Source organism: Danio rerio, chromosome 10 (genome assembly GCF_052040795.2).
Source record: "Danio rerio strain M-AB ecotype USA chromosome 10, GRCz13ab, whole genome shotgun sequence".
Taxonomy (NCBI): Eukaryota; Metazoa; Chordata; class Actinopteri; order Cypriniformes; family Danionidae; genus Danio; species Danio rerio.
Genome location: NC_141030.1, coordinates 2,159,250 through 2,185,368, shown reverse-complemented (window position 1 = coordinate 2,185,368; position 26,119 = coordinate 2,159,250). Strand labels below are relative to the sequence as shown.

General features: G+C 34.4%; 2 protein-coding genes across 10 annotated transcripts in view; one reads left to right on the top strand and one right to left on the bottom strand.

Moving 5' to 3' along the window:
• Positions 1 to 26,119, bottom strand: part of LOC100535760 (uncharacterized) — an 88,627-nt gene that overhangs the window by 28,886 nt on the left and 33,622 nt on the right. For 2 of the 8 annotated variants that reach the window (XM_087269973.1, XM_087269971.1), the window contains exon 1: positions 1,030 to 1,502. The exons of the other annotated variants lie outside the window; for them this stretch is intronic. The gene's annotated coding sequence lies outside the window, so the exon portion shown is untranslated. Of the gene's footprint in view, positions 1 to 1,029; positions 1,503 to 26,119 lie in introns of those variants that run through there. 8 annotated transcript variants of the gene reach the window in all.
• tdgf1 (teratocarcinoma-derived growth factor 1) lies at positions 713 to 8,096 on the top strand. Of its 2 annotated transcripts, NM_131092.2 has the most exon segments (7): positions 713 to 1,086; positions 1,200 to 1,249; positions 1,336 to 1,491; positions 3,814 to 3,928; positions 4,015 to 4,124; positions 4,814 to 4,834; positions 7,136 to 8,096. In NM_131092.2, coding segments are annotated over 7 exon segments (573 nt in total). In that variant the 5' UTR covers positions 713 to 1,066; the 3' UTR covers positions 7,237 to 8,096.

Below are 26,119 nucleotides of genomic sequence, written 5' to 3'. Positions count from 1 at the left end.
TAACGTTAAAATCTTGACGATTTTAGCCAGATTTTACAACAGATGAAAGAAAAAAAAAAAAAGCTATATGATTAATATAGGCTTCTTGGCATTGGTTGGGGCCCCCTAATTACCTGGGGCTCTAAGCGGCTGCTTGCCTCAATTATTGGTTAAGTCCATCCTTGGTTCAACCAAAAATAAAAACACTCTCATAATTTACTTATCCTTTACTTGTTTCAACCTTAATGAGTGTCTTTCTTCTGTTGAACAAAAAAGAAGATATTTTGCATAATGTTGGGAAATGTAACTATCGACTTCTATAATATTTGTTGTTTTATATGAAAGTCAATGGTGCATCTTTCTTCAAATATCTTATTTCGTGTCCCAACAGATTCCCAAAAAAGTTTGGAATCACTTAAGGGTGAGTAAATTGTAAATAAATTGTCATATTTGTGTGAACTATCCCTTTAAAGACCAGACTGAAACCTACATGAACCCAAATAATAAAACTGATAAACATGCAATCAATTAATGAAATCATTTTAGATAAATGCATGACACTTGCATAAATGCAGAAACATGACGCTTAAGTAATAAATAATATCCACGTTTTCATTAGTGTCACATAATTAATACATATTAGCTTACTCAGTCATGAGTAAGTCATAGAGTCATACATTACTCAGCTGTATGAATAAATGAGCGCAAGCGTGTGTTTCATCTGAAGGCTCATCTGTATTCTAAGTTTTTCACTTGAGAAATAAACATCTTTAGTAAAGTCCCGCATTAGAAGCATCAAAAGTCGCTAATCGCTTTTCTGTGATACTGAACTGAGTCGATTCGTTTCAAACCGGTTTGACTGACGGAATATGAATGGGGACTCGTTTGCATTAGTGGGTGTGCGCGCATGCATGACTATGGGAGGGTTTACAGGTGTGAATGGGGGAGTCTGAGGCCCTCGAGATAAATAACAGACCCAAACACAGGCACAGATAGAAGTTTTGAGGGATGGAGATGTTCTAATGGTGTTTTTGGGATACGAAAACTTACCTCAATCGAGCTGTTTTGGAGTTTACTGGCCAGCGGAATGACGAGTCAACTGTTCGGGTGAGCAAATGATTCACGAGTCATATTTTGGATGATTCGCTCGTTTGTTTTTATCTGCTCAGGCCTTTCATTTTATCAATAAAATACTTAATTTTCTTATTTTTTATCTCCAGGTTCTTGATGTTTGCTGTGATTATTTGTCAAGCTGTTTCACTCGAGTCAGGTAAGCGTCGAATCTTTTTTGTTTACATCCGTGCGTGACTGTATTTCCGTCTTTTTTTCTAATATGTATTTGTATTTTTCTCTCAGGATGTGAGGGGTCAGAATGTGTGGAAGTTGGGGTTTCTGGAAAGCCAAAGCAATACGCTGAATTCTTGAATAAATTTAACGAAATGAACACGCAAACGCCGCAACGTCAACACCGCAACGCCGAGGCAGCGTTACCGTTCGTTGGACTGACCGGAGGTGAGATTGTCATTAACGCAATACGTACACATAGATATTGTAGATGTTGCATAAACGAGTAATTTTCCCTCAAATATGTCTAGTTATTTTATAATTAATTTGTGTTAAACTTCAAGCTGCACACTGACATGAAAACTGCATGTATAACTTAAAAATAAATTTAATTAATGTTTAATAAGTTAAAATAAATATGTTGTCATGCCTTATTCATTAATTCATTTACTTGTCGGCTTAATCCCTTTATTAATTTGGGATCGCCAAAGCGGAATGAACCGCCAACTTATCCAGCAAGTTTTTACGCAGCGCATGCCCTTCCAGCTGCAACCCATCTCTGGGAATGTCATGGCTTATTGATCATAATATTTTTTTTACAATGCAGTTCCAGTGTAACTATTGTTACATTGGTTGATAATAGGGCACTTCAGACTCTTAAGTATTTTTTACTTTTTTCTAAAGCTTCCTATGCATGTATATAAAATCACTTGAATTTTAATTTCTTACTTTTGACCCCCATGTACATATTGTAATAGTGTTTATATTAAATTATGATAACTTATAGGGGAAGAAAATCATCTCATCACTACCGCAATGCTAGACACTTGCACATAGAAAATGTTGCATAAACAAGTACTTTTCCCACAGAAAGTTCTAGTAAATTCTTGTTCTTGTTTATGTAAAGCACTTTGATTTGCCACTGTGTATGAAATGTGCTATATAAATAAACTTGCCTTGCCTAAATTTGTTAATTACTTTGTGATGAGCTACAAGCTGCACACTAAATTAAATGTGACTGGCATTTGTATTGACTAGTGACTAATGACTAGTTTTGTCTTGCTAAACATACTGCATTACAGTTATAACTTATGTTTATGGATCTTGCTTTTAATGTGGTTTTTACATTAAAAAGTCTCCTGTTTAATGTTATTACTAGACAAAAAAAGTGAACATTATAAATTGTTTTACCACGATTTTAAGAAGACACCCACTAAAATGTGATTCAGTGTAAAAGAAACATATATATATATATATATATATATATATATATATATATATATATATATATATATATATATATATATATATATATATATATAATCATAGCACTGTAAAAAAATACATGGTTAACTTATCTTTATGAGATAAATCAAATAACTTAGTAAGTCAATTTATTATCTATTTAATTTCTCATCTTTGACTGCCATGTGCATAGTGTAATAGTGAGTTTGTTTAAGTCACGATAACTTCTAGATGGGCGGAAATCAAAGTTGTAAATAAAATAAAGATGAGTCTACTTCACTTGACTAAACAAACCAAGTTTTTAACTATTTTTTTAAATTTTTAATTTAACACTAAATTGCAGTTGTTTGTGCAATGAGTTTTTTTACCCAAATGTTTTCAGTGTAGTGATGCTCTGAGTAAAATGATTGTATTTTTAGATATGTACATATATTTAAATAATAAATTAAACATTTCAAATGTTCATAAATACAGTGCTCAGCATAGTTGAGTACAGCCCATTTTGAAAATGAATATTTGCATTCATTTCTCAGTGAATATAGGCAGTGTATTTTGGTGCATTTGAACAAAACAGATTTAATAAACAAATGTATTTATTAAAATAATGTTTTAGTCATCAAACATATTTAGAAATTAAAAGATAAACCAATTAAATTCAAGCAAAGTATTTAAAAAAAGTTAATTTTATCTAGATGTATTATTATTTATTTATTTATTTGCTTCTTGATTTTTCCTCTTTTTTTAAATTTGTATTTAATATTTTTCTATAACGTATATAAATTTGGCTGTACTAGCTTTTGGACCTTTATAGTAAGTTATTTTGTTAGAAAAGCTCTAGATTTGGCTTCAGTACTGACTAATCTAATGTGTATGCATAAAAATAATATTGTATAGCTTCCTATTGAAAATATGAATTTACAAGACAGATTTGTAAGGGGTGTTCTTATAAAATTATTTACATTTATTTATATATATATATATATATATATATATATATATATATATATATATATATATATATATATATATATACACTGCCATAACCCACTCTATGAACACAAATCAGCAATCACATTTGAGCATTTAGGCCAAACTGAAATGGATTTCTCCATTTATTAATGGGAATTCCAGTGTTATCAAGCGTAACGGCCTGCACAGTGTCTGCGGATAACTCGTGTTGTGTTGGGAAACAGATGCTAGTAGCAGCTGTTGAGATTACACGCCATAAATTCAGCAAAGAAGGGGCTGCTGTTTTGCGTTTGCAACCTTGTGTAATATCTTTATTTGTGCTGTCTCTCGTTTCAGTTGCCAAACAAAGCCGTACCTGCTGCAAGAATGGGGGAACGTGCATTTTGGGAAGTTTCTGCGCCTGTCCGAAGTACTTCACCGGCAGGAGCTGTGAATACGATGAACGCCTCAGGTCAGAAATAACGCTGAGATTAAGCCCTGCAGCATTATTGTGGCCACACAGGGTTTGTAAATGTCTGTGTTTATGTGTTTTCACAGGGATTGTGGTGTTATTCCACATGGAGAATGGGTTCAGAAAGGATGTTCGTACTGCAGATGTGGATATGGACTTTTGCATTGCTTCCCACATGTTTTCAGCAAAGACTGTGGTGAGTTTAATGGTGCACTTTATATTACTGTGGGGAACACTGATAACATGAGGCTAGACACACTTAAAGGAACACTACACTTTTTAATTTTTTTGAATGTATGGTCATTTTTCACTAGAATTAAACAGTTTTCAATCATTTATTTTATCTCCGGGTCTGGCGGGAACACTTTTAGCTTAGCTTAGCATAGTTTATTGAATTGGATTAGACCATTAGCATCTCACACAAAATGTTTTAAAAATGCACTACTAATGGTCTATTCCGATTTAATGATATATGCTAAGTTAAATGTGCTACTGCTCAAAATATTTAAAAATCCACTGCTTCCAGATGTTTTCAGCAAAGATTGTGGTGAGTTTACTGATGCACATTATATTACAGTGGGGAACACTGATAACATAAGGTCAGAGATACTTAAAGGAACACTACACTTTTTAAAATATAGGCTCATTTTACACCTCCCTTGGAGTTAAGCAGAGGAGTTTTACAATTTTAAAATCCATTTAGACTATGTTTGGGTTTGGTGGGAACACTTTTAGCTTAGCATAGTTTATTGAATTGGATTAGACCATTAGCATCTCACTCAAAATGTTTTAAAAATGCACTACTAATGGTCTATTCCGATTTAATGGTTTATGCAAAGTTCAATGTGCTCCTGCTCAAAATATTTAAAAATCCACTGCTTCCAGATGTTTTCAGCAAAGACTGTGGTGAGTTTACTGATGCACATTATATTACAGTGGGGAACGCTGATACCATGAGGCCAGACACATTTAAAGGAACACTACACTCTTTTAAAATATATAAGCTCATTTTACACCTCCCTTTAGTTAAGCAGAGGAGCTTTACAATTTTAAAATTCATTTAGACAATGTTCAGGTTTGGTGAGAACACTTTTAGCTTAGCATAGATCATTGAATCGGATTAGACCATTAGCATATTCGAAAATGCATTGCTTATGTTTTCAGCAAAGACTGCGGTGAGGTGTGCACATTTTTTTACAGCGGGGAACACTGAATACATGAGAGCAGAGACACTTAAAACAGTCCACTTTTTAATAAAGGCTCATTTTACACCTCTCCTAGAGGTAAACTGTATAGTTTTACCATTTTTTAAAATCAATTTAGTCGATCTCTAGGTCTGCCGGGAACACTTTTAGCTTAGCTTAGATCATTGAATCAGATTAGACCATTAGCATCTTACTCAAAATATTCAAAAATGCACTGCTGCCAGATGTTTTTAGCAAAGACTGTGGTGAATTTACTGATGCACATTATATTAGCTGATAACATGAGGTCAGACACACTTAAGGAAACGCTCCGCTTTTAATTTTTTTAATATATAGGCTCATGCTACACCTACCTTGGAGTTAAAAAGAGGAGTTTTACAATTTTAAGTCCATTTAGACAATGTTCGGGTTTTGGTGGGAACACTTTTAGCTTAGCTTAGCATAGATCATTGAGTCGGATTGGACCATTAGCATATTCGAAAATGCATTGCTTTTCATGTTTTCAGCAAAGACTGTGGTGAGTTACACACACACACACACACACACACCACACCCACACACACACACACACACATATATATATATATATATATATATATATATATATATATATATATATATATATATATATATATATATATATATATATATATATATATAATTTATTTATTTTATTTTCATTTTTAGGCTTTACTCTTTTGCGGTTACTTAATAGGATTGACTGAAAATTAAAAAAAGATATTTTCTAGGTCAATGGTGGCTAGGAATTATACTCCCACTCCAGTGAAATAATGATAATAATATCCATAGCTGCAGCAGGCACAATGATATAAAGCAGGACTGAAAATAGCCCACAACTAGATGACAGTCCTGCATAAATAAAAAAAGGCATTAATATATAATATATTCTTATCAATAAATATATACAGTAGTCAACATTTGTGGATCAAAATCTTTCAACAAAGTCGTCCTGAAACTATTCAACAACACTCACTCTTGTCTTTTCTGATGTACTTCAAATGTTGACTACTATATACAGTTGAAGTCAGAATTATTCGCCCCCCTGTTTATATTTTCCCCCAATTTCTGTTCAACGGAGAGCAGATTTTTCAACACATTTCTAATCATAATAGTTTTAATAACTCTTATACTTGATTTATTTTCTCTTTGTCATGATGACAGTAAATAATATTAGACTAGATATTCTTCAAGACACTTCTATACAGCTTAAAGTGACATTTAAAAGCTTAACTAGGTTAGTTAGGTTAACTAGGCAGGTTAGGGTAATTAGGCAAGTTATTGTATAGTGATGGTTTGTTCTGTAGACAAATGAAAAAATATATTGCTAAAAGGGGCTAATAATTTTGTCCCTAAAATGTTTTTTAAAAAATTAAAAACTGCTTTTATTCTAGCCGAAATAAAACAAATCAGAATTTCTCCAGAAGAAAAAATATTATCAGACATACTGTGAAAATTATGTTGCTCTGTTAAACATCATTTGGAAAATATTTTTAAAAATAAATAAAAATTAAGGGGGGCTAATAAATCTGACTTCCACTGTATACGATTATCAAAACTAATTTTTTTTAATTTGAGCGAGATGCTAATGGTCTAATCCGATTCAATGATTTATGCTAAGCTAAAAGTGCTCCTGCTAGACCTGAAGATCAGCTAAATCAATGAAACAATGGTAAAACTTGACTGTTTAACTTTAGGAGAGCTGTAAAACTAGCCTGTTTCCAAAAAAGTAGAGTGTTCCTTTAATACCCATCAGACTGCTGTAACCAGTTTACTTAGAAATGCACAACAATAGAAAGCCAGCAGAGTTTCTCACCTCTAACGCTGCGCTAATAGTGCTGTGAATCACTGACTAGCGTTGATCCAAACTGACGGACCTCAGATGATTATTCAGACTGTCTGTTTCTTGTTTGAGAAGCTGTTTCTTCAGATTACACTTGTCTATGTCTTTATATTTATCTTATTTGTTTATATTTTCTTTCAGATGACTCTCAGGAAGTTCGGTGGCACCGGTCGGGCTCCCTCAGAACACTGTCGTCTACAATTGTCATGTTCGCCGCTTTTATTTTACACCGCCTGCTGTAAATGAGTTTTCCTAAAGGGATAGTTCACCCAAACAAAGAAAATGATCTCCCCTGTTGAACGCAGAAGAAGATACTTTGAAAAATGCTGGCACTTGACTTCCATAGTAGGGGAAACATCACTATGGAAGTGAACCAGCATTTCTCTTTTGTGCCCAAGAGAAGGAAGCAGCTCTCAAATAGGTTTTAAACCGTTGAAGGATGAGTAAATGTGTTCATTTTTGTGCGAACTATCCCTTTAACAAACAGAAAGCGGTTTTATTTTAGATTTTTCTGTCTGACAGGTTCGGGCAGCATTTATTGGTGGCACTGAAATGTGTTTTTGCTTCCAGTGGAAGTCTAACTAGCTGTGTTAAGAGCTGTTTAGTGAAGGAACATGTATATAGGATTTATATTGAAAATATATTGTGTGTGTGTCAGTGCGCCGCCGAGCCAAATGAATTCTGTCCTTTTCTATGTCTCTGCGTGAATTTATTGTACCAGAGAGAGTGCGCCGGCTGAAAGCAAAGCATTTTCATCGTCTGTATCTGCAAATACACGTGTTTTATTTTAATACATGTCATCTTAACAGTGAGCTGTGGCTTTTGTTTTTAAGTTCTCGCTAGTCGAATGTCCTTATTTGTGCTCCACAACTTTCATTTGCCGTGCTTGTTAATGGAGAAGGAGTCAGATAATGCAGAGATAGCCTGTGATTTGTTGACCTTTCGGCTATTTTCTCTTATCTTATACAAACAAGTCGTCCATTTGGCCAATCAATCTGGGTGGCTGGAGCGACCGTCTTGACCTTCTTGATGTACTGTAACGCTCCGTATGATTGAGCGAATTAATTTGTCTCATCCAATTAAAACTCGCATCAATAACCCAGATGACTGACTGTTTACTGACTTCAATTAGGCAGTTTATCATGGATGCTGAAAATTAGATTGGAGCTCAGGCAATAATACGCCGTGACATCCAAACAAGACCTTTATGAAGATTCAGGAGTAAAACACTACTTTGCCAAGTTTTGGAAACAATAATTAGAATGTCTGTTTGGAGATTATAACATTTGATGACATTAATTCAAGCTCATGTTTACAGATTATATATATATATATATACATACACATATATATAAAGTACAAATGTCATTATATGGGCAATATATAGAAACATAGACGTGTGTGTGTTCTATGTATGTATATACTGCCTATATATACACACGTGTCTGTGTGTGTATGTATGTGTTTATATATATTTTTATATATATTTCTATACACATGTAGTTTTATAAACATGAAAGTACACACACACACACACACACACACATATATATATATATATATATATATATATATATATATATATATATATATATATATATATATATATATATATATATATATATAGGCAATGAATATATATATAAACGTGTGTTCTAAATGTGTACATATTGCCTATATACACGTATGTATGTATGTATGTATGTATGTATGTATAAATATATATAAACAATACATAGGTCACACACACATATATATATATATATATATATATATATATATATATATATATATATATATATATATATATACAATATGTTTGTGTGTGTGTAGTCTATATATCTATGTATTGCCTATAAGCACAGAAATGCACACACATATATATATATATATATATATATATATATATATATATATATATATATATATATATATATATATATATATATATATACACATATGTATGCACATTCATTAATTTTCTTTTCTGCTTACTCCCTTTATAATCCAGAGTCGCCACAGCGGAATGAACCGCCAACTTATCCAGCACACATTTTATATGTCATAGATAGATAGATATAGATACAGATATATAGACTGTTTATTTATATTTATATATGCATATATGTATGTGTATAGGCAATATATAGACCACACACACATATACAGTTGAAGTCAGAATTAATAGCATCCCTTTGTTTTTTTTTTGTTTTTTTTATATTTCCCAAATATGTTTAACAGAGCACGGAAGTTTTCACAGTATGTCTGATAATATTTGTTCTTCTGGAGAGATTCTTATTAGTTTTATTTCGTCTAGAATAAAAGCAGTTTTACATTTTTTTAAAAGCCATTTTAAGGTTGATATTATTAGCCACTTTAAGCTTTTTGTTTTTGATAGTCTACAGAACAAACCATCATTATACAATAACTTGCCTAATTACCCTAACCTAGTTAACCTAATTAACCTAGTAAAACATTTAAATGTCACTTTAAGCTGTATAGAAGTGTCTTGAAGAATATCTAGTCTAATATTATTTACTGTCATCATGGCAAAGAAAAAATAAATCAGTTATTAGAAATGAGATATTAAAACTATTATGTGCAGAAATATGTCGAAAAATCTGCTCTGCCTTAAACAGAAATTGGGGAAAAAATAAACAGAGGGTCTAATAATTCAGGAGGGTTAATAATTCTGACTTCAACTGTATATACATACAAATAATTTCAAATTTGTAAATAAAAATATTAATAAATTTAGAATATATATAATGCGAAAATACTGTTACTGACTTCTAAGTGAAAGTGGATTCTACGCTACAGAGAGGAAATAGGCACAGAAAGACTTTGTATATGAGCTGAACTCTCTCTTCCTGTCGGGCTCTCAGAATCAGGCTGAATAAACAGACATCGAGGCTCTTTTACACCACAATGCTCTTTGGTATTAATAGCTGGGTGGGGTTTGGGGAGTCTGGTTTAAGCCCTGCATCTTCTCCATTGTCAAGCGTGATAACGGCCTCTTTCTGCATGGAGAAGGAACTCTTACATGCAAAGGAGCTCAATAGAGAGTCAAAGAGATGCTTACAGGGGCGTCTCGTCTGATAAATGACTAGGATATTGGTCAGCCTGCTATTCAGGATTTAGGAGTAGGAGCAGTTTAGCTGAGTTTAAACAAATTTGACTTTCATTTTCTTGTCTTGTATAGGAAGGAAGTCAGATTAGATTCATTCTCATTGTAATGCTGAAGATTCCCGGCGGGGATTCTCAGTGCAATACAGGCGTTTTCCATTCCTGTTTATTATATTGAAAATTAAAGGTGCATCCAATGTGGATTGGGTTATGAATGTAGTTCAAATAGACAGTACACTGCGAAAAAAAAGTGGACCCGACTTTTGACCCAGATACTGTAGTGTACTCTTAAGTTGAGTCAAATTGACTAATTTAATTTAATTTAATTTAATTTAATTTAATTTAATTCATTCATTCATTCATTCATTTTCTTGTCGGCTTAGTCCCTTTATTAATCCGGGGTTGCCACAGTGGAATGAACCGCCAACTTATCCAGCAAGTTTTTACGCAGCGGATGCCCTTCCAGCCGCAACCCATCTCTGGGAAATAATTTAATTTAATTTAATTTAATTTAATTTAATTTTAATTAATTTAATTTAATTTTGCTTTATTTTATTTTATTTTAAGTTTTTAAGTCTCTTCTGCTCTACAATACTGTATATATTTAATTAAAGATATGTATAAATTAATTAATTTTAATTTAATTTATTTAATTTAAATTTACTTAAATTCATTTAATTTAATTCAATGTTATTTAATTTTATTTTATTTTTAAGCTTTTGAAAAGTCTCTTCTGCTCTACAATACTGTATATATTTAATTAAAGATATGTATAAATTATTTTATTTAAATTTAATTTAAATGTATTTAAATTAATTTAATTCAATTTTTTTATTTTATTTTTACGTTTTTGAAAGTCTCTTCTGCTCTACAATGCTGTATATATTTAATTAAGATATGTTTAATTTTATTTTATTTTATCTTTAAGTTTTTGAAAGTCTCTTCTGTTCTACAATCCTGTATATCTTTAATTAAAGATATGTATTCTTTTTTGGAGAACATATTAATTAATGTAATTTATTTCTTTACTTTAAAGCTGGGTTTTTAGCATCTTCAGTGCCATTGCATGACCCTCTAGAAATCATATTTATGTGCAAAACTGATCAATTAGAACAGTATAAATTTACGGATCATTGCTGAATAAAACTATTATTATAAAAGTAGATTTATCAAGAACACTAAAAATTATTCAAAGATGATTCCTTGGAATTATATAAAAAAGTTAAGCACATGTAAACCCTTTATGTAAGCGGAATTTACACAAACAAATTAAGTTAAATGTACTAAATGTTATTTGTTAGTTTAAATTCAACATAAATTGTTTGCAACATTTTTGCAGACATCATTTTGTCAGTGAACGATATTCTGCTATTTGTTTCCTACAGTGCAGCATGTACCGTTACCATTCTCTGGGTAGATAAATGTGTATTTTATAACATCAATTAAAAATAGTGGATTTTATATAAAGTCAAAATATGATTTTGATGTTTGTTCAAACTACTTATTTAAAATGAGCTGAACACAATTCTTGAGATTATTTGGCGGTCAACTTAATTGTTTTATGTTCAATCCACTTACATTTGTTTAGTTAACCTAATCAATTTGTGTTTGGGACAACATGAATGAATTGTGTGGAACCCTGTATTTTTTTTTTACAGAGTATTTAATAACCTTTTAATCTCAAATTTATGTAAATGTAAAATTTTAACATGCAAAAAGTTGTTGTAAAAAATATTGCAATTATGTTTTAAAAAAACATTTTTTACTTACAGTTGACGTCAGAATTATCAGCCCCTTTGGTTTTTTTCTTCTTTTTAAAATATTTCCCAAATGATGTTTAACAGAGCAAGGAAATTTTCATTGTATGTCTAATAATGTTTTTTTCTTCCGGAGAAAGTCTTATTTGTTTTATTTTGAATAAAAGCAGTTAAAAAAACATTTTAGGGTCAAAATTATTAGCCCCTTTTAAGCTAATTTTTTTTCAATAGTCTACAGAATAAACCATCGTTATACAATAACTTGCCTAAATATAGTCAAATATTATTTACTGTCATCATGGCAAAGATAAATAAATCAGTTATTAGAGATGAGTTATTAAAACTATTGTGTTTAGAAATGTGTTGAGTAAATCTGCTCTCCGGTAAACAGAAATTGGGGGAAAAAATAATCAGGGGGGCGAATAATCCTGACTTAAACTGTATATCTTGTGGAAACGTGATCAATTAGAACATTATGAATGTGTTCACTGTCAATTGTATGGCTTCTTGGTGATTAAAACAACTATTATAATAATGTATTCATCTAGAATGATATTGTGATGTTTGTTTCCTACAAGGAAGTATGTAAACTGTACATACTCTATGCAAATAAAGATCATGTTTTGGCATGTATGTGTACATAACATATGTGCAGAATTGTATACCAAAACATAAGTATTTCTAGAGGCTAATTATATGTTAATATTGTGAAGAATTCTTAATTACATTTTCAAAGGCGTTTTATGGTCATGTGACATATTATTGATTATATGTAAATGTGCCTGACCACAAATATTTTTTTTTGGCAAATATTTATTAAGCTGAAATTTATTTTTATAAATGTTGTTAAAGAAATTAAAATATACATTTGTGGTCAATCATGTTTAAAAAAATCTTCCCCATTAAATATTATTTTTAACATTATTTTTACAATATTATTAGCTCCCTTAAGACTTGTTTTCTTAATTATAGCCAAAACTATTGTCCCTCCAGTGAAAATTTAATAAAAACATCATGACAAAAATACAATTTATTAGGGCAAGATTTTTTAAACATTTTTTTAGCATAATATTTTAATAACTCATCTCTAATAACTGATTTATTTTATTTTTGCCATGCTGACAGCGCATAATATTAGACTAGATATTCTTCAAGACACTAGTTTTCAGCTTAAAGTGACATTTACAGACTTAACTAGGTTAATTAGGGTAAAGTTAGGGTGATTAGGCATGTCATATTGTATTGTGTTAGTCATTGTATAACAGTGGTTTGTTCCAAAGGCAATTGGCAAAGAAAATCTTAAAAGGGCTAATAATATTAACCCTTAAAATAATTTAATACAATTTACAAATTTATCGACCAAGTAAAACTTTCTGTAGAATTTTTTTAGGGTAATTAAAAAAATAATAACAATTTTACAGGAGGCCTAATAATTTAGCCTTTAACTTCATTTATATAAAGAGAGATGATAAAACACAAAAAACAAAAACCTTACAAAAAAATAAAACACAACCCCTCCAAAAATGTGTTTAATAATAATGATAAGTTTTTTTTTTTTCTTAGGGCAGCACGGTGGCTCAGTGGTTAGCACTGTCACCTTACAGTAAGAAGGTCACCGGTTCAAGCCGCGGCTGAGTCAGTTATCATTTCTGTGTGGAGTTTGCATGTTCTCCCCATGTTGGCGTGAGTTTCCTCCGGGTGCTTTGATTTCCCCCAAGTCCAAACACTGAGGGTGAATTGAATAAACTAAACTGGATATAATGTATGAGTGCGTTTGTAAATGAGTGTGTATGGGTGTTTCCCAGTACTGAGTTGTTACTGAAAGGGCATAAAATATATGCCTGAATAGTTGCTGATTCATTCTGCTGTGACGACCTCTGAAATAACCCCTAAGCTGACCCCTTAACCAATTGAATTTTAGCGTTGGTCCACGAGCACTTTACAGCAAACAGCAAAAATGTCCTCATCTTCTCTCCTCACACCGCAGTGTTTCTCTCCTGAACCCCCCTTGTGTTTTTCCGGGGTGTCCTTGCGACTCTAAAGTGGCATTAGACATTCTTCAAGTTCCATTGATCCCCTTAAAATAAGCTGCTCTATCTTCTAACCTCCAGAGTTTAATCCAGTAGCGACACAGCTGCGGCACATTGAGACTTTTTTTTTAAACTATGTTTTTTATTCTTCGAGCTTCAGGAAGTCCCACATTTCTTCCAGAGTCATGACATTCAGGCGTTCCGCAAAGAGGATTAATGGGGAGCGTTTAGAAAGTGACTCCTCGGAGAAACGCCACTGTTTTTGTCTCGATTCTAGTCCAAATATCTAAAACTTCTTACTTTAAGAAACACTTCAAGTCTTGTTTTCAGAAATAATGTGTGAAAATGAAGAGTTTTTCCTTAGAACAAGCAAAATAACCTGCCAATGGAGTTAGATTTTGTTTTTTAATAATGCCGAGTTCAGACTGCAGGATTTTCAAAGTAGTCGTGTCACAGATGTTTTCACACTGCATGACTATCTGGGCTAGCATTTCGTCGCTGCTTTGTTTACACTGCAAGATGGTTCGGCGACATGGACATTCACATTGCATGACTTTACTATAGGGAGAATCGCCGACAACTTCTTCGTCTAAACTACGTCTCACAGCCAAAAACACGTCGTATATCTTTTGTTATTCACTACATAATGAGAAAGAAGCCTTTAATGGGGTAGAACATGTACATGTTTGCTCACCTGGGTTTAAAGGGAATTAGCCATTTCTCCTCAACGTTGATAATAAACTAATTTCTTTCTGTATGAAACGTCAAACATACACGGTTGCTCCTGAGTCCTGTCAAACCTCCACTAGTTTTTCCTCCATTTCGTGGGTCCAAATAAACCGAAAAAGAGCGCTTTTAACTTCTCCCCCAGCCTCCCGCTGGCCTGCAGCAGGTATACACACACGCTCACACAAGTGAAAGCTGCTCTCTCATTGGCTGTAGGCGATCGCTGATGTTATTTTCAGTCAAAACTCAATTCACACGGCATGATTTGAATCGCTGACAGCTCCAGATATTCAGCACGCCAAATATCTCACAGGCATCGGCGACTCATCTGCGATTCTCTCAGATCGCGTCTTTGAAAGTTCACACAGTGTGATTGTCACTCACGTGCACGAGCAGCGATTTGCCTGTGATTTCAGGCATCTGCCGGCGATTTCTCAAAACCTGTCGGCGAGCCAAAATCGGGGCAAAAATCACGCAGTCTGAAGTAGGCATAAGACTAATTGGTAGCACTTAAAGGGGAGTTCATAAGACTGTCATAAAACCTTATAATCATGACATGACCAACACAAGGCTCATTCTGAATATGTACCACATATACATTTCTGGAGAGCGCCAAATATGTCCCAGGAGCTATGTTTTTTTTAGTTTTTGTTTTCGTGAATCCCCCAGAGGCTGCTGTGTACACTTTTTGAGATCTTAAGTTTCTCTTGTGAATGCCATTCGCACCTGCTGTTCTCTTGTAAATCCACCAGAGGGCGCTGTCGACTGACCCACTCTTCTCCTTCCCTAATCCCAACCAATAGTGTTTTCAAAAGCACCGAATGACCCGATCACCCACTTCCCTAAACCCAAACGACAGTCAAAAGCAATCCAGCAAAAGTAAAACCCTCGTCTGATTTTTACCACCTTTTCGAATTTTACCTCATTCTCACCCTGTTAGTTACTTGTTTATTTAATTTTTTGTCTTTTTTTTTATCTGTTTTCTGAACCTGTTCTTCGCCAGACTTGAACCCTCCATCGTGGTAAACTTCTCTCTGCGTCTCAAGTTTGCTATATACACGGCGAGCCACTGGACAATCAGGTTACAGCAGGAAGGCATTGACATGGAGGTAAGCAGTCAGCTGGAAAGCGTGAAAAGGAACAGCATCATACCTTCTCGTAGTGTTCAATTTAAAGACTGATCAATCGGTGCTTTTGAAAACACTGTCAGTTGGGTTTGGGGAAGGGGCTGGGTGAGGCGATCAGTCAGTCAGTCGACAGCAGCCCCTGGTGGATTTAAGTGAGAACAGCAGGTGCGAATGGCACTCACGAGAGAAATTTGAGATCTGAAAAAGCGTACACAGCGGCCTCTGGTGGATTTGCAAAAACAAAAACTGCAAAAAACTTATCTTCTGGGATGTATTTGGAGCTCTCCAGAAATGTATACAAGGGAACGTAATCAGAATGAGCCTGGATTGGTTGATTTACGAATTTTTTCCTAATTTGGCCTTGGAAAAAAAAGCCTACATTGAAGTTACTCAACTTTTTAAAGGTAAATGTTTGCAAACTATTAATATGGGCTGAATGGAAACAAACAAATTAAATTTAGTAATGTTCAACTTAATTTGTAATTTGTTACATAAATCTGTCATAAACACGATTGTCTTGAAGCCATTGTAAATACATCATGAATTTTATAACAACGTAATAGTTTTTGACCTCAACTACAGTGGTACAAGCTGAACTCATCATCAGAATGTAAATAAACATTTAATAAAGCTCTTAAACTGTTAACACTACACTACTGACAGGACATTTTCATTAAATACAGTTCAAAATACAGAAAAAATACCAAATAATTAAAAAAAACTGACAGATTGCTATAACACTTTATTTTAATGGTTCATTTGAGTATTAGTAAACCGTCTGCTTAATATCTGTTGATTCTGCTCTTTCAATCGACATTTAACTGACTAGAAGACATTTTGCAAGTACATGTCAACTTACACTAACCCTAACCCAGGGGTCGGCAACCCGCGGCTCTTTAGCGCTGCCCTAGTGGCTCCCTGAAACTTTTTCAAAAAATGTTTGAAAATGGAAAACGATGAGGGAGGTAAATATATTTTTTTGTTTTAATATGGTTTCTATAGGAGGACAAACAATCTTAACGTTTTCCAATGCTGTAAAAGTGTGTAGAATATTTAATTTCAACATTTCTGTCAACGAAGATTTGCGTCATAGCCTGCGACACACGTTTCTATCAGCAGGGCGGGATGCCAGGCAGGTAGCTGTTGTAAACAAACCGGCGGCTGTGTGATGCGCCATGGAGCGCAAGCTGTCTTTGCCAAAGATGTTCAGCGGGGCACGCTTTCTCATTTTCCCTCCCTGAGAGAATTCAAAGAAGCCCATCCCGATCACTAACTCAACGGTGATTATTTACAAGGTGCGATCGTTGATATGCAAACTGCATTTGGGAGCAGATTTTGTGAGTTGCGAAAGGAAAAAACGAGACTGTCTTTCCTTGACACACACCCTTGGAGATTGACCCTTCAGTATGTATTTGTAGCCAACGAAGTCATTTTTTTAGTAGGCTAATATAGCTAATATAAATATAACATGTGTTGCCATCATTATAAGGCTTATATAAAGCTTTTAATTTTTTGCGGCTCCAGACATATTTGTTTTTGTTTTTTTTGGTCCAATATGGCTCTTTCAACATTTTGAGTTGCCGACCCCTGCCCTAACCCTAGCAGTCTATTAATAATCCAATGAGAATTAGTCGGGGTGTAAATGCAATGTAGCTCAATTCAACAAACAGACCATCACAATAAAGACTGACCAATAATTTTGTAAATCCATACTTTTTTTTTTCAGTGTAGAAAGTCAAAAACTCTAAATAAGAAGAGCTTTTTTTTTTTGCAGTGTGGCTATATTGTAACTCCTGGAGCCTGCTGGGAGACTGATTTTCCTCTTATACGCCCCGCTGACATTACTGCCATTGTTTCAATGATAGTTTTTCATATGCACAGAGATTTCTAATGGAGGCCTGTGGGTTTAAGAAGGGGCTCGGCAGGAGATTCCCGCTGCTGAAAGGACTAGATGTTTGGGATTACATGAGGAAATCTGTCTGCGGGATCGCCAGGGATTGAACTGGGGAGGCTTTTGTTGCTGCAGTAGGTAAATCTTTAGCTGATTGCTACTTAATTGTTAATTATCGCGAAACATTCATTCATTCATTTTCTTTTTGGCTTAGACCCTTTATTAATCTAGGGTTGCCACAGCAGAATGAACCGCCAACTTATCCAACATGTTTTTACACAGCGAATGCCCTTCCAGCCACAACATGTGGTACAGGTGAATTAGGTAGGCTGAATTGTGCGTAGTGTGTGTGTGTGTGAGTAAATGAGTGTGTGTGGATGTTTCCCAGAGATGGGGTTGCAGCTAAAAGGGCATCCGCTGCGTAAAAACGTGCTGGATAAGTTGGCGGTTCATTCCGCTGTGGCGACCCCAGATTAATAAAGGGACTAAGCTGAAAAGAAAATGAATGAATGAAAATGCTAAATGTAAACATTGTACTTTCAAGATTGCTACTTTCTCGCGATGCCGTTATTCATGTTTGTGTCTGTACGCCCTTAATGGCGTGCAATACTGCATTCATACACAGTAAAAATCGTGCTTTCTTAAACGTTTTAGTTGAATCAAATTAACTTTAGTCACCCCTTCTTACATAAATCAAACTGACCAATAATAGTACATTAAACTTTGTATATCTTAAAAAAATTGCTGAAACTTGATTTAAATGAGTTAAAGCAACATAATAATATTAGTTGTCTTGACATTTTTTACAGTTTATAAATGAAGAAGGGCAACGCAGTGGCGCAGTAGGTAGTGCTGTCGCCACAAAGCAAGAAGGTTGCTGGTTCGAGCCTCTGCTGGGTCAAGTTGGAGTTTCTGTGTGGAGTTTGCATGTTCTCCCTGCGTTTGCGTGGGTTTCCTCCAGGTGCTCCGGTTTCCCCCACAGTCCAAACACATGTGGTACAGGTGATTTGGGTGGGCTAACTTGTCTGTATTGTATGAGTGTGAATGAGTGTGTATGGATGTTTCCCATAGATGGGTTGTAGCTGGAAGGGCATCCACTGTGTAAAACATGTACAGGATAAGTTGTCGGTTCATTCTGCTGTGGCGACCCCTGATTAATAAAGGGACCAAGCTGACAAGAAAATGATTGAATGAATGAATGAAGAAATGAAGAAAAAGTATTACTGTCCATACTAAATATATATCGTCATATTGCACGGCTCTACAGGCAGAGGCTTGGCTTCTGAGCAGATCTTGATATGTAATAGTTTATCTTCATCTTTTTTAGTTATATCATGCCCATTTGATGAGATTCAGGAAGTGTAGGCACTTCAAACGCAGCCTCTTCCTCTCACCGCAGGGCTTCTTTTTCTTCTTGATGTGTTTGATTCAACTTTAATGCTCATACAGGCTCATTGTCTTGGATTTGCATTGGGCCCGAGTCTAATATACTACTGATAAAAAGGTGCCATTATTAATGCATGGCACAGAAACGCATATCGGCCTATATGAAGAAGTGAACATCCGAGCATGAGCCAATCAAAATCCTCCACATTAACATATTCTTCTCCAATTTCAAGTAGCCCAAAGGTTTCCACCTTGAGTATTAGACTGAAGGTGATTGAACTTGGACTGAAACTATTGTTAAAGTCGGCCTGAAATCAAATCAAAATGTTCTCTTCTTTGTCTATGTATATAGTAGTGCTTGTTATAAACAGTATCTGTACATGTCATTATTTTTTTGTTAAAATTGATTAGCCTTTGATCAATTATCATAACCTTCATCCTCCTCTGTCTGGCTGTCAGTAATGTAGGGAGGAGCTATTATTCATTTAGGCTGGGGCTATCAGTCCTTTAGTGTGCCTATCAACCTTTTAAGGCAGGGCTATTGGTCATTTGGGGCGAAGCTATCAGTAATTTAGGGAGGAGCTATCAGTCATTTAGGGCAGAGCGATCAGTCCGTTAGGGTGGGGCTATCAATCATTTAGGGAGGAGCTATCAGTCATTTAGGGTGGAGCTATCAGTCTGTTATGGCGGGGGTTATCAAACATTTAGTGAGGAGCTATCAGTCATTTAGGCCAGGGCTATTGGTAATTTAGGGAGGGGCTATCAGTCCTTTAGGGAGAGGGCGTCAGTCATTTTGGGTGGAGCTATCAATCATTTAGGGTGGGCCTATCAGTCATTTAGGGTGGAGCTATTAGTCTGTTAGGGCGGGGGTTATCAAACATTTAGGGAGGAGCTATCAGTCATTTAGGCCAGGGCTATTGGTAATTTAGGGAGGGGCTATCAGTCCTTTAGGGAGAGGCCGTCAGTCATTTAGGGTGGAGCTATCAGTCATTTAGGGTGGAGCTATCAGTCTGTTAGGGCGGGGGTTATCAAACATTTAGGGAGGAGCTTTCAGTCATTTAGGCCAGGGCTATTGGTAATTTAGGGAGGGGCTATCAGTCCTTTAGGGAGAGGCCGTCAGTCATTTAGGGTGGAGCTATCAATCATTTAGTGTGGGCCTATCAGTCATTTAGGGCGGGGCTATCAGTCCTGAAGGGAGGAGCTATTATTCATCATGTATTTTGTATAGTTTTTTCATTGTGTTAGCTGTTGTTTCTGCCAACATCTATTTAAATTGGTTTGTCAAAGTGTTATTTTTGTGTAAAGGTATTTTTGTTGGAGTGTCGAGAACAGCAGTATCAAACATAATCTCAGAGATAAAGCAGTTCACTGAGTCATATCTGATATTTAACTCCATGGCTATGATCTTGAATAGGTTTTTATGAATTAGCATAGTAAGATATTCTTTCTCAGACATGACTTTTAATTTATGCCATTTCTTCTCTGCAGTTTGTTTTTCTAAATATGTGTGTGTAATATTATATCCATGCAAATGATAATGTTTTGAACACAAAAGGTTACAAATGCCAAACTTTTGCCACTAAATTAGAAATATTATTACAATTAAATTGAATTCAATTAAATTAAATCTATCCATTCATTCATCCCTCCCCCCTCTGTCTGTCTGTCTGTCTGTCTGTCTGTCTGTCTGTCTGTCTGTCTGTCTGTCTATCTATCTATCTATCTATCTATCTATCTATCTATCTATCTATCTATCTATCTATCTTTCTGTCTGTCTGTCTGTCTATCTATTTATCCATATATTCATCCATCTTTCCATCCAACCATTTATCCATCCAACCGTTTATCTATCTATCTATCTATCTATCTATCTATCTATCTATCTATCTGTCTATCTGTCTATCTATCTATCTATCTATCTATCTATCTATCTATCTATCTATCTGTCTGTCTGTCTGTCTGTCTGTCTGTCTGTCTGTCTGTCTGTCTGTCTTGAAAAATCTGTTTGGGCCAAATGTTGACAAACTCAACATTGGATTCATTCTTTTCAATTCAATTTAAATGACACCTTTTTTTAACAGCTATTATTTATATTAGGATAATCCATCTTTTATATTTTTTTATTTTTGCAAATGATAAGTCTTCAGTCTTTTAATGTTTGTTTTTAATGTAACAGAAACATGAGTGTGTGCAGTATTTCAACAAATGTAATTGGATTTAAAATAGTGTAAAATAGTGTAATTCAGATTTCTGTCACGCTTTATTTGAATGTACAATTCACACTATTAACAATCCAATAACTAAGACATTGAGCTAAATAAGCTACTAATTGGCTGTGTTTATGATTGTAGTTAGTAAGTAGTTGGGTTTAGGTATTGAGTAGGATTAGGGATTTAGAATAAGATCATACTATATAAGTGCTAATAAACATTTAATATCCTAATAATAGGCAGGTAATAATCCAGTAATAAATGCTGTTATTTGTTTCTTAAACTACCCAATGTATTACTTCACTATTCCTTGTCATTATTTGTGAAACCATACTGTCAGTTTTTGAGTATAAAGTGTAAAGCTGATGAAATCATTATGGTCTCAGGACCGAGCTCTAGTGTTCACCGTGCTGTATTGTTGTGTTTCTCAGACTCGTTCCCTGTGGAAACTTGTGTGACAGTGGCAAATGCCTCTGGTCTATGGCAGTAAACAGAGGTTTGGAGGGTAAACAGAGCGAGGGCCTGGACTGGGGCTCTGCTGAGGGTCGGGGGACCGTGATAATAAGGAGGGAGGGGTGAGTTAACAGACAACTGCTGTCAGACTTACACACACACACCAGACAAGCCTATACATCACACATGTACCCTGAAGAGCAGCAAACAGACAGACCTGAGAAAAAAATGAATTGGTTTGTCTCATTGTATCATCTCTTACTCTTCGCTTTGTAGTACACTGTAATGGGCGATTAGTTCCTTTACTTTAATAAAGTGAGTAAAACCGCTACCTTAAAAGCATGCAGTTGGCTTAACTTTAAAAAAACGGTTAACTTTGAACGGTTAAGCTGACTGTCTCTGGTTCTGGATGGTCACAGTCTTCCACTGCACCTTGGTCCTGGATTCATTTCAAAGGAGCGCTACCCTGTACTAAAATGGCTGCTCTATTGACGCATTCCTTACAATAGACAACAACAGGAAAGGCGACATCTAATATAAATATCTACGCCTTTCAATAGGCTGGCTACAGGCCTGTGCTTTTAAATTGCATAATGGGACCTTGATTTTTCCGCTAAAAGCTTTTGATGTCGAAGAGTTTGAAAATTTACTTTTTATTGACAATTTAAATAGTTTGAAGTGCTGTATTGTCTGTGTTGGTGTTGTATATTTTGCTACACAAACAATTGTGGAGAAAAAGGAATTTATTTGTATTACTTTTGTGTCTTTATTTTTATTAGAAAAATGTTTAGACGAACAACAGATTAATCAACTTTTTTCTTTTGTATGATACCATATATTGACCAGGCGTACTTCTTCTTTTTTTACTGTGCTGCATACTTTTCACAAGGAACTGCTGACAAGAGGGAAATAGCAGAATAAGAATAAATATAGTGCGGGGGCCCTGCTATCTAATAAGAAGTCTAGACATGTCACAAGGAGCATGATGCTTGTAGAAGTTGTAAAATATATTGAAGATGCACTAAATTGTTCAGTTCTGGTATGCAGAGAACGGTTGCAGAAAGGGGAAGTATGTCTGGGTGCAACACTCAAAGAACTGCAGAATGACTGATAAGTGACGTTACACCAAAACTCCACCTGTTAACATCAGTTGTGTATACATGCTGGAGTCGAGGAAATGTGTGTTAGTTGCGAACTTCTTGAATGTAATTCTTGTATTGCATTGGGGTAACGTAACGTAATCGAATTATTCATTTGTATCTAATAAATTACTAATATTTTTGGCATTGAAGAAAACCCTTTCCTGGCCTTTTTTTATTGAACATGGAACTGGCTTAATATTCCAACACTTTGTAATAAGCTGCCAGTATATTTTCTGTTATTTTACAAACACAGTTTTCTATATACACCTTCATGAACAATATCTTGTCTCAGACTACTAACATGTCATCAAATGTCTTTTTGTTAAAACGAAGAGTTGAATTCCCAACAATCAAAGTGGACAGAGCAGAGATCAACATCCCATAATGCAATTCATAACACTTCATGAACCACAAAATACAGAACCTGTTAATTAACAGATATATTTTACAGTGTGTGTCATCTTGGCTAAGCCTCTGTTCTTGCTGCTCTTTTTTTTGGGTGCTTCCCCTATCTGAACATTTCCTGTTTAAAGCCATCTGCGCTGCATTCAGAGGTTTCTCTTCTTATCTGAAGGTGATATGTTAAGAAGCAGGGCTGGACGATGCTACACAGAAGAGACCCTCGACTGCTGGGTCACAACCTAAAAATAGATCACAGGCCTGTTCTGGTGGTTCAAGAAGCAATCATTCATTGTTAGGACAGATTAAAAATATATACAATGAAAACACTGACTTTTGCTGCTTGTTTAAAATACTTATTTAAAATGAGTTGAAACAACACAATTCTTAAGGTTTTTTTGGAGGGGGGGGGGCTTAATTGTTCAACATAGGCTCATTCTGAAAACGTTGCCCGATACACATTTCTGGAGATTATGAATGTATTGCTGCATTTTCTCTTTAAAAAACGAAGGCTTACCTCCATGGACTTCTTTTGCACTATTACCAGTTTGTCCAGTGGCTAGTTGCGTACATCAGAGGATTTGAAGCGAACTGTTCGAGTTCGGTGAACAGTTCCAGAAAACATTCATTCATTTTCTTGTCGGCTTAGTCCCTTTATTAATCTGGGGTCGCCACAGCGGAATGAACCGCCAACTTATCCAGCAAGCTTTTACGCAGCGGATGCCCTTCCAGCCGCAACCCATCTCTGGAAAACATCCACACACACATTCACACACACACACGCTACAGACAATTTAGCCTACCTATTTCACCTGTACCACATGTTTGGACTGTGGGGGAAACCGGAGCACCCGGAAGAAACCCACGCGAATGCAGGGAGAACATGCAAACTCCACACAGAAACGCCAACTGAGCCGAGGCTCGAACCAGCGACCCAGCGACCTTCTTGCTGTGAGGCAACAGCACTACCTACTGCGCCACTGCGCCGCCCCGCTCCAGAAAACAGTTAAAACAAAAGCCAAAAAATAAAGTGAATAACAGCTTGAAAACGTGGTAATATCTGGAAACATGATAAAAATCAGGCAGCCATGAGGGCTTTTCTTTTTCTTGATTGTTTTTGAAAACAATATCGGTTTGGTCAAGGAAAGTGGGTGATCGGGTCAGTTGGTGCTTTTCAAAACACTATCTGCTGGGTTTAGGGAAGTGGGTTGGTGGTGGGAACGGTCGGTCAGTCAGTCAGTGGCCAGCGCCCTCTGGTGGATTTATGTGAGAACAGAAGGTGCGAAAGGCACTCACAAGAGAAATTTTGAAATGTGAAAAAGTGTGGTGGAACACACTTCATAAACAGAATGAGCCTGGGTTGTAATTTATGTTCGTTAATGAGTTAACTGAATCTTGTTGCAATTAAAATGAAAACTATAATGTTATGATTACAAAGTAAAATCCTATTATTGATTATTCTTTATATTATATTTTATAATGTTATATTTGAACAATATTATATTTTAATTTGATATTTTTCAAATATCTATTTTATAATATTGTAATCAGTATATTAGAATAAATTATTTATAAAGTTTGATATGTTTAATATAATATTTTGATATAATATTCACGACCCAAAAACAAATCATGCATTATTAGGGCACAAAAAAATATTATTAGGCTTATTTAAAACTTGTTACGATAAAAATTGACACAACAATGTATAGATTACAAAGTAAAATCTAATAAAAATTTATATATATATATATATATATATATATATATATATATATATATATATATATATATATATATATATATATATATATATTGCATAAAATCTAAATTTAATATATAGATATTTTTCATGTCTGGGCCTGTTCTGATGGCTCATGGAATATTGATGCTTTTTTATCACATATTTTTTTTTTATGTATTACGAATAATTATTCTTTATAATATAGAACATTATTTATAATATTATACGTGAATAATATTACAATTTTAAATATATTTTTAATAACACATTTTAATATTATTTGATATATTTAATATAACATTTAACATAGTTTTCTAATTATAAAAATATTAATAATAAAATAATACTTCTGTTTACATTGCAAAAAGCTGAAGCCATATATAGAGTTATTTGAGCAAATGTATATGTTTATATGAAAATATTGAATAAAAATGTTAAAAGAGCAAAACTCAAGAGAAATAAATAAAAATTTTTAATGTTGTTAAAATTTTGTACATTTTTTTGCATCAATTTTTGCATTTTGCATCAATTAAATGTATAATCTTTCCATTTCTAAAATGTTCTGTAACTAAAATGTTATTTTAATAAATATATCAATTTAATAAATCTCTTTTGTTTAAATTAACCAAAATATATGACCTATTTTCACTGAGAAATTAATAAAAATAATAATTTCCTACACACACATTTAAAAATTATATACATACAAAATACACTGACCTTCATGGTACATGAAAAAGCTATATTTTACTTTAAAACCAATATTTATTTTTCTCTTTAATATTAAACTTAAATGTTTGTTCATAATTTTTTTAACTATTCCAAATAAATTCTCAGTGTTTCATTTTAAATAAAGGGCCTTTTTGTTAATTTTAAGTGCTTTGTTGTTGTTTGTGACTGAATGTCCAGTGTGAAATCAACAGCAGAAGCACTTGAGAATCTCCAGGCCATCTGTGTTCCACGCTGTTGCTCAAACTCCACCGGGAACAGCCACATCTGGGCCGGGTGATAAAAATTCGACTCAGAAAAGCCACATAGCAAGGATGTCATGCTTTGGTTCTCCTCAAACCTGGATAATTGCTTAAAGGCAGACTCGCAGAATTAAATATGTCCAATACACGGCGCAATAACCCA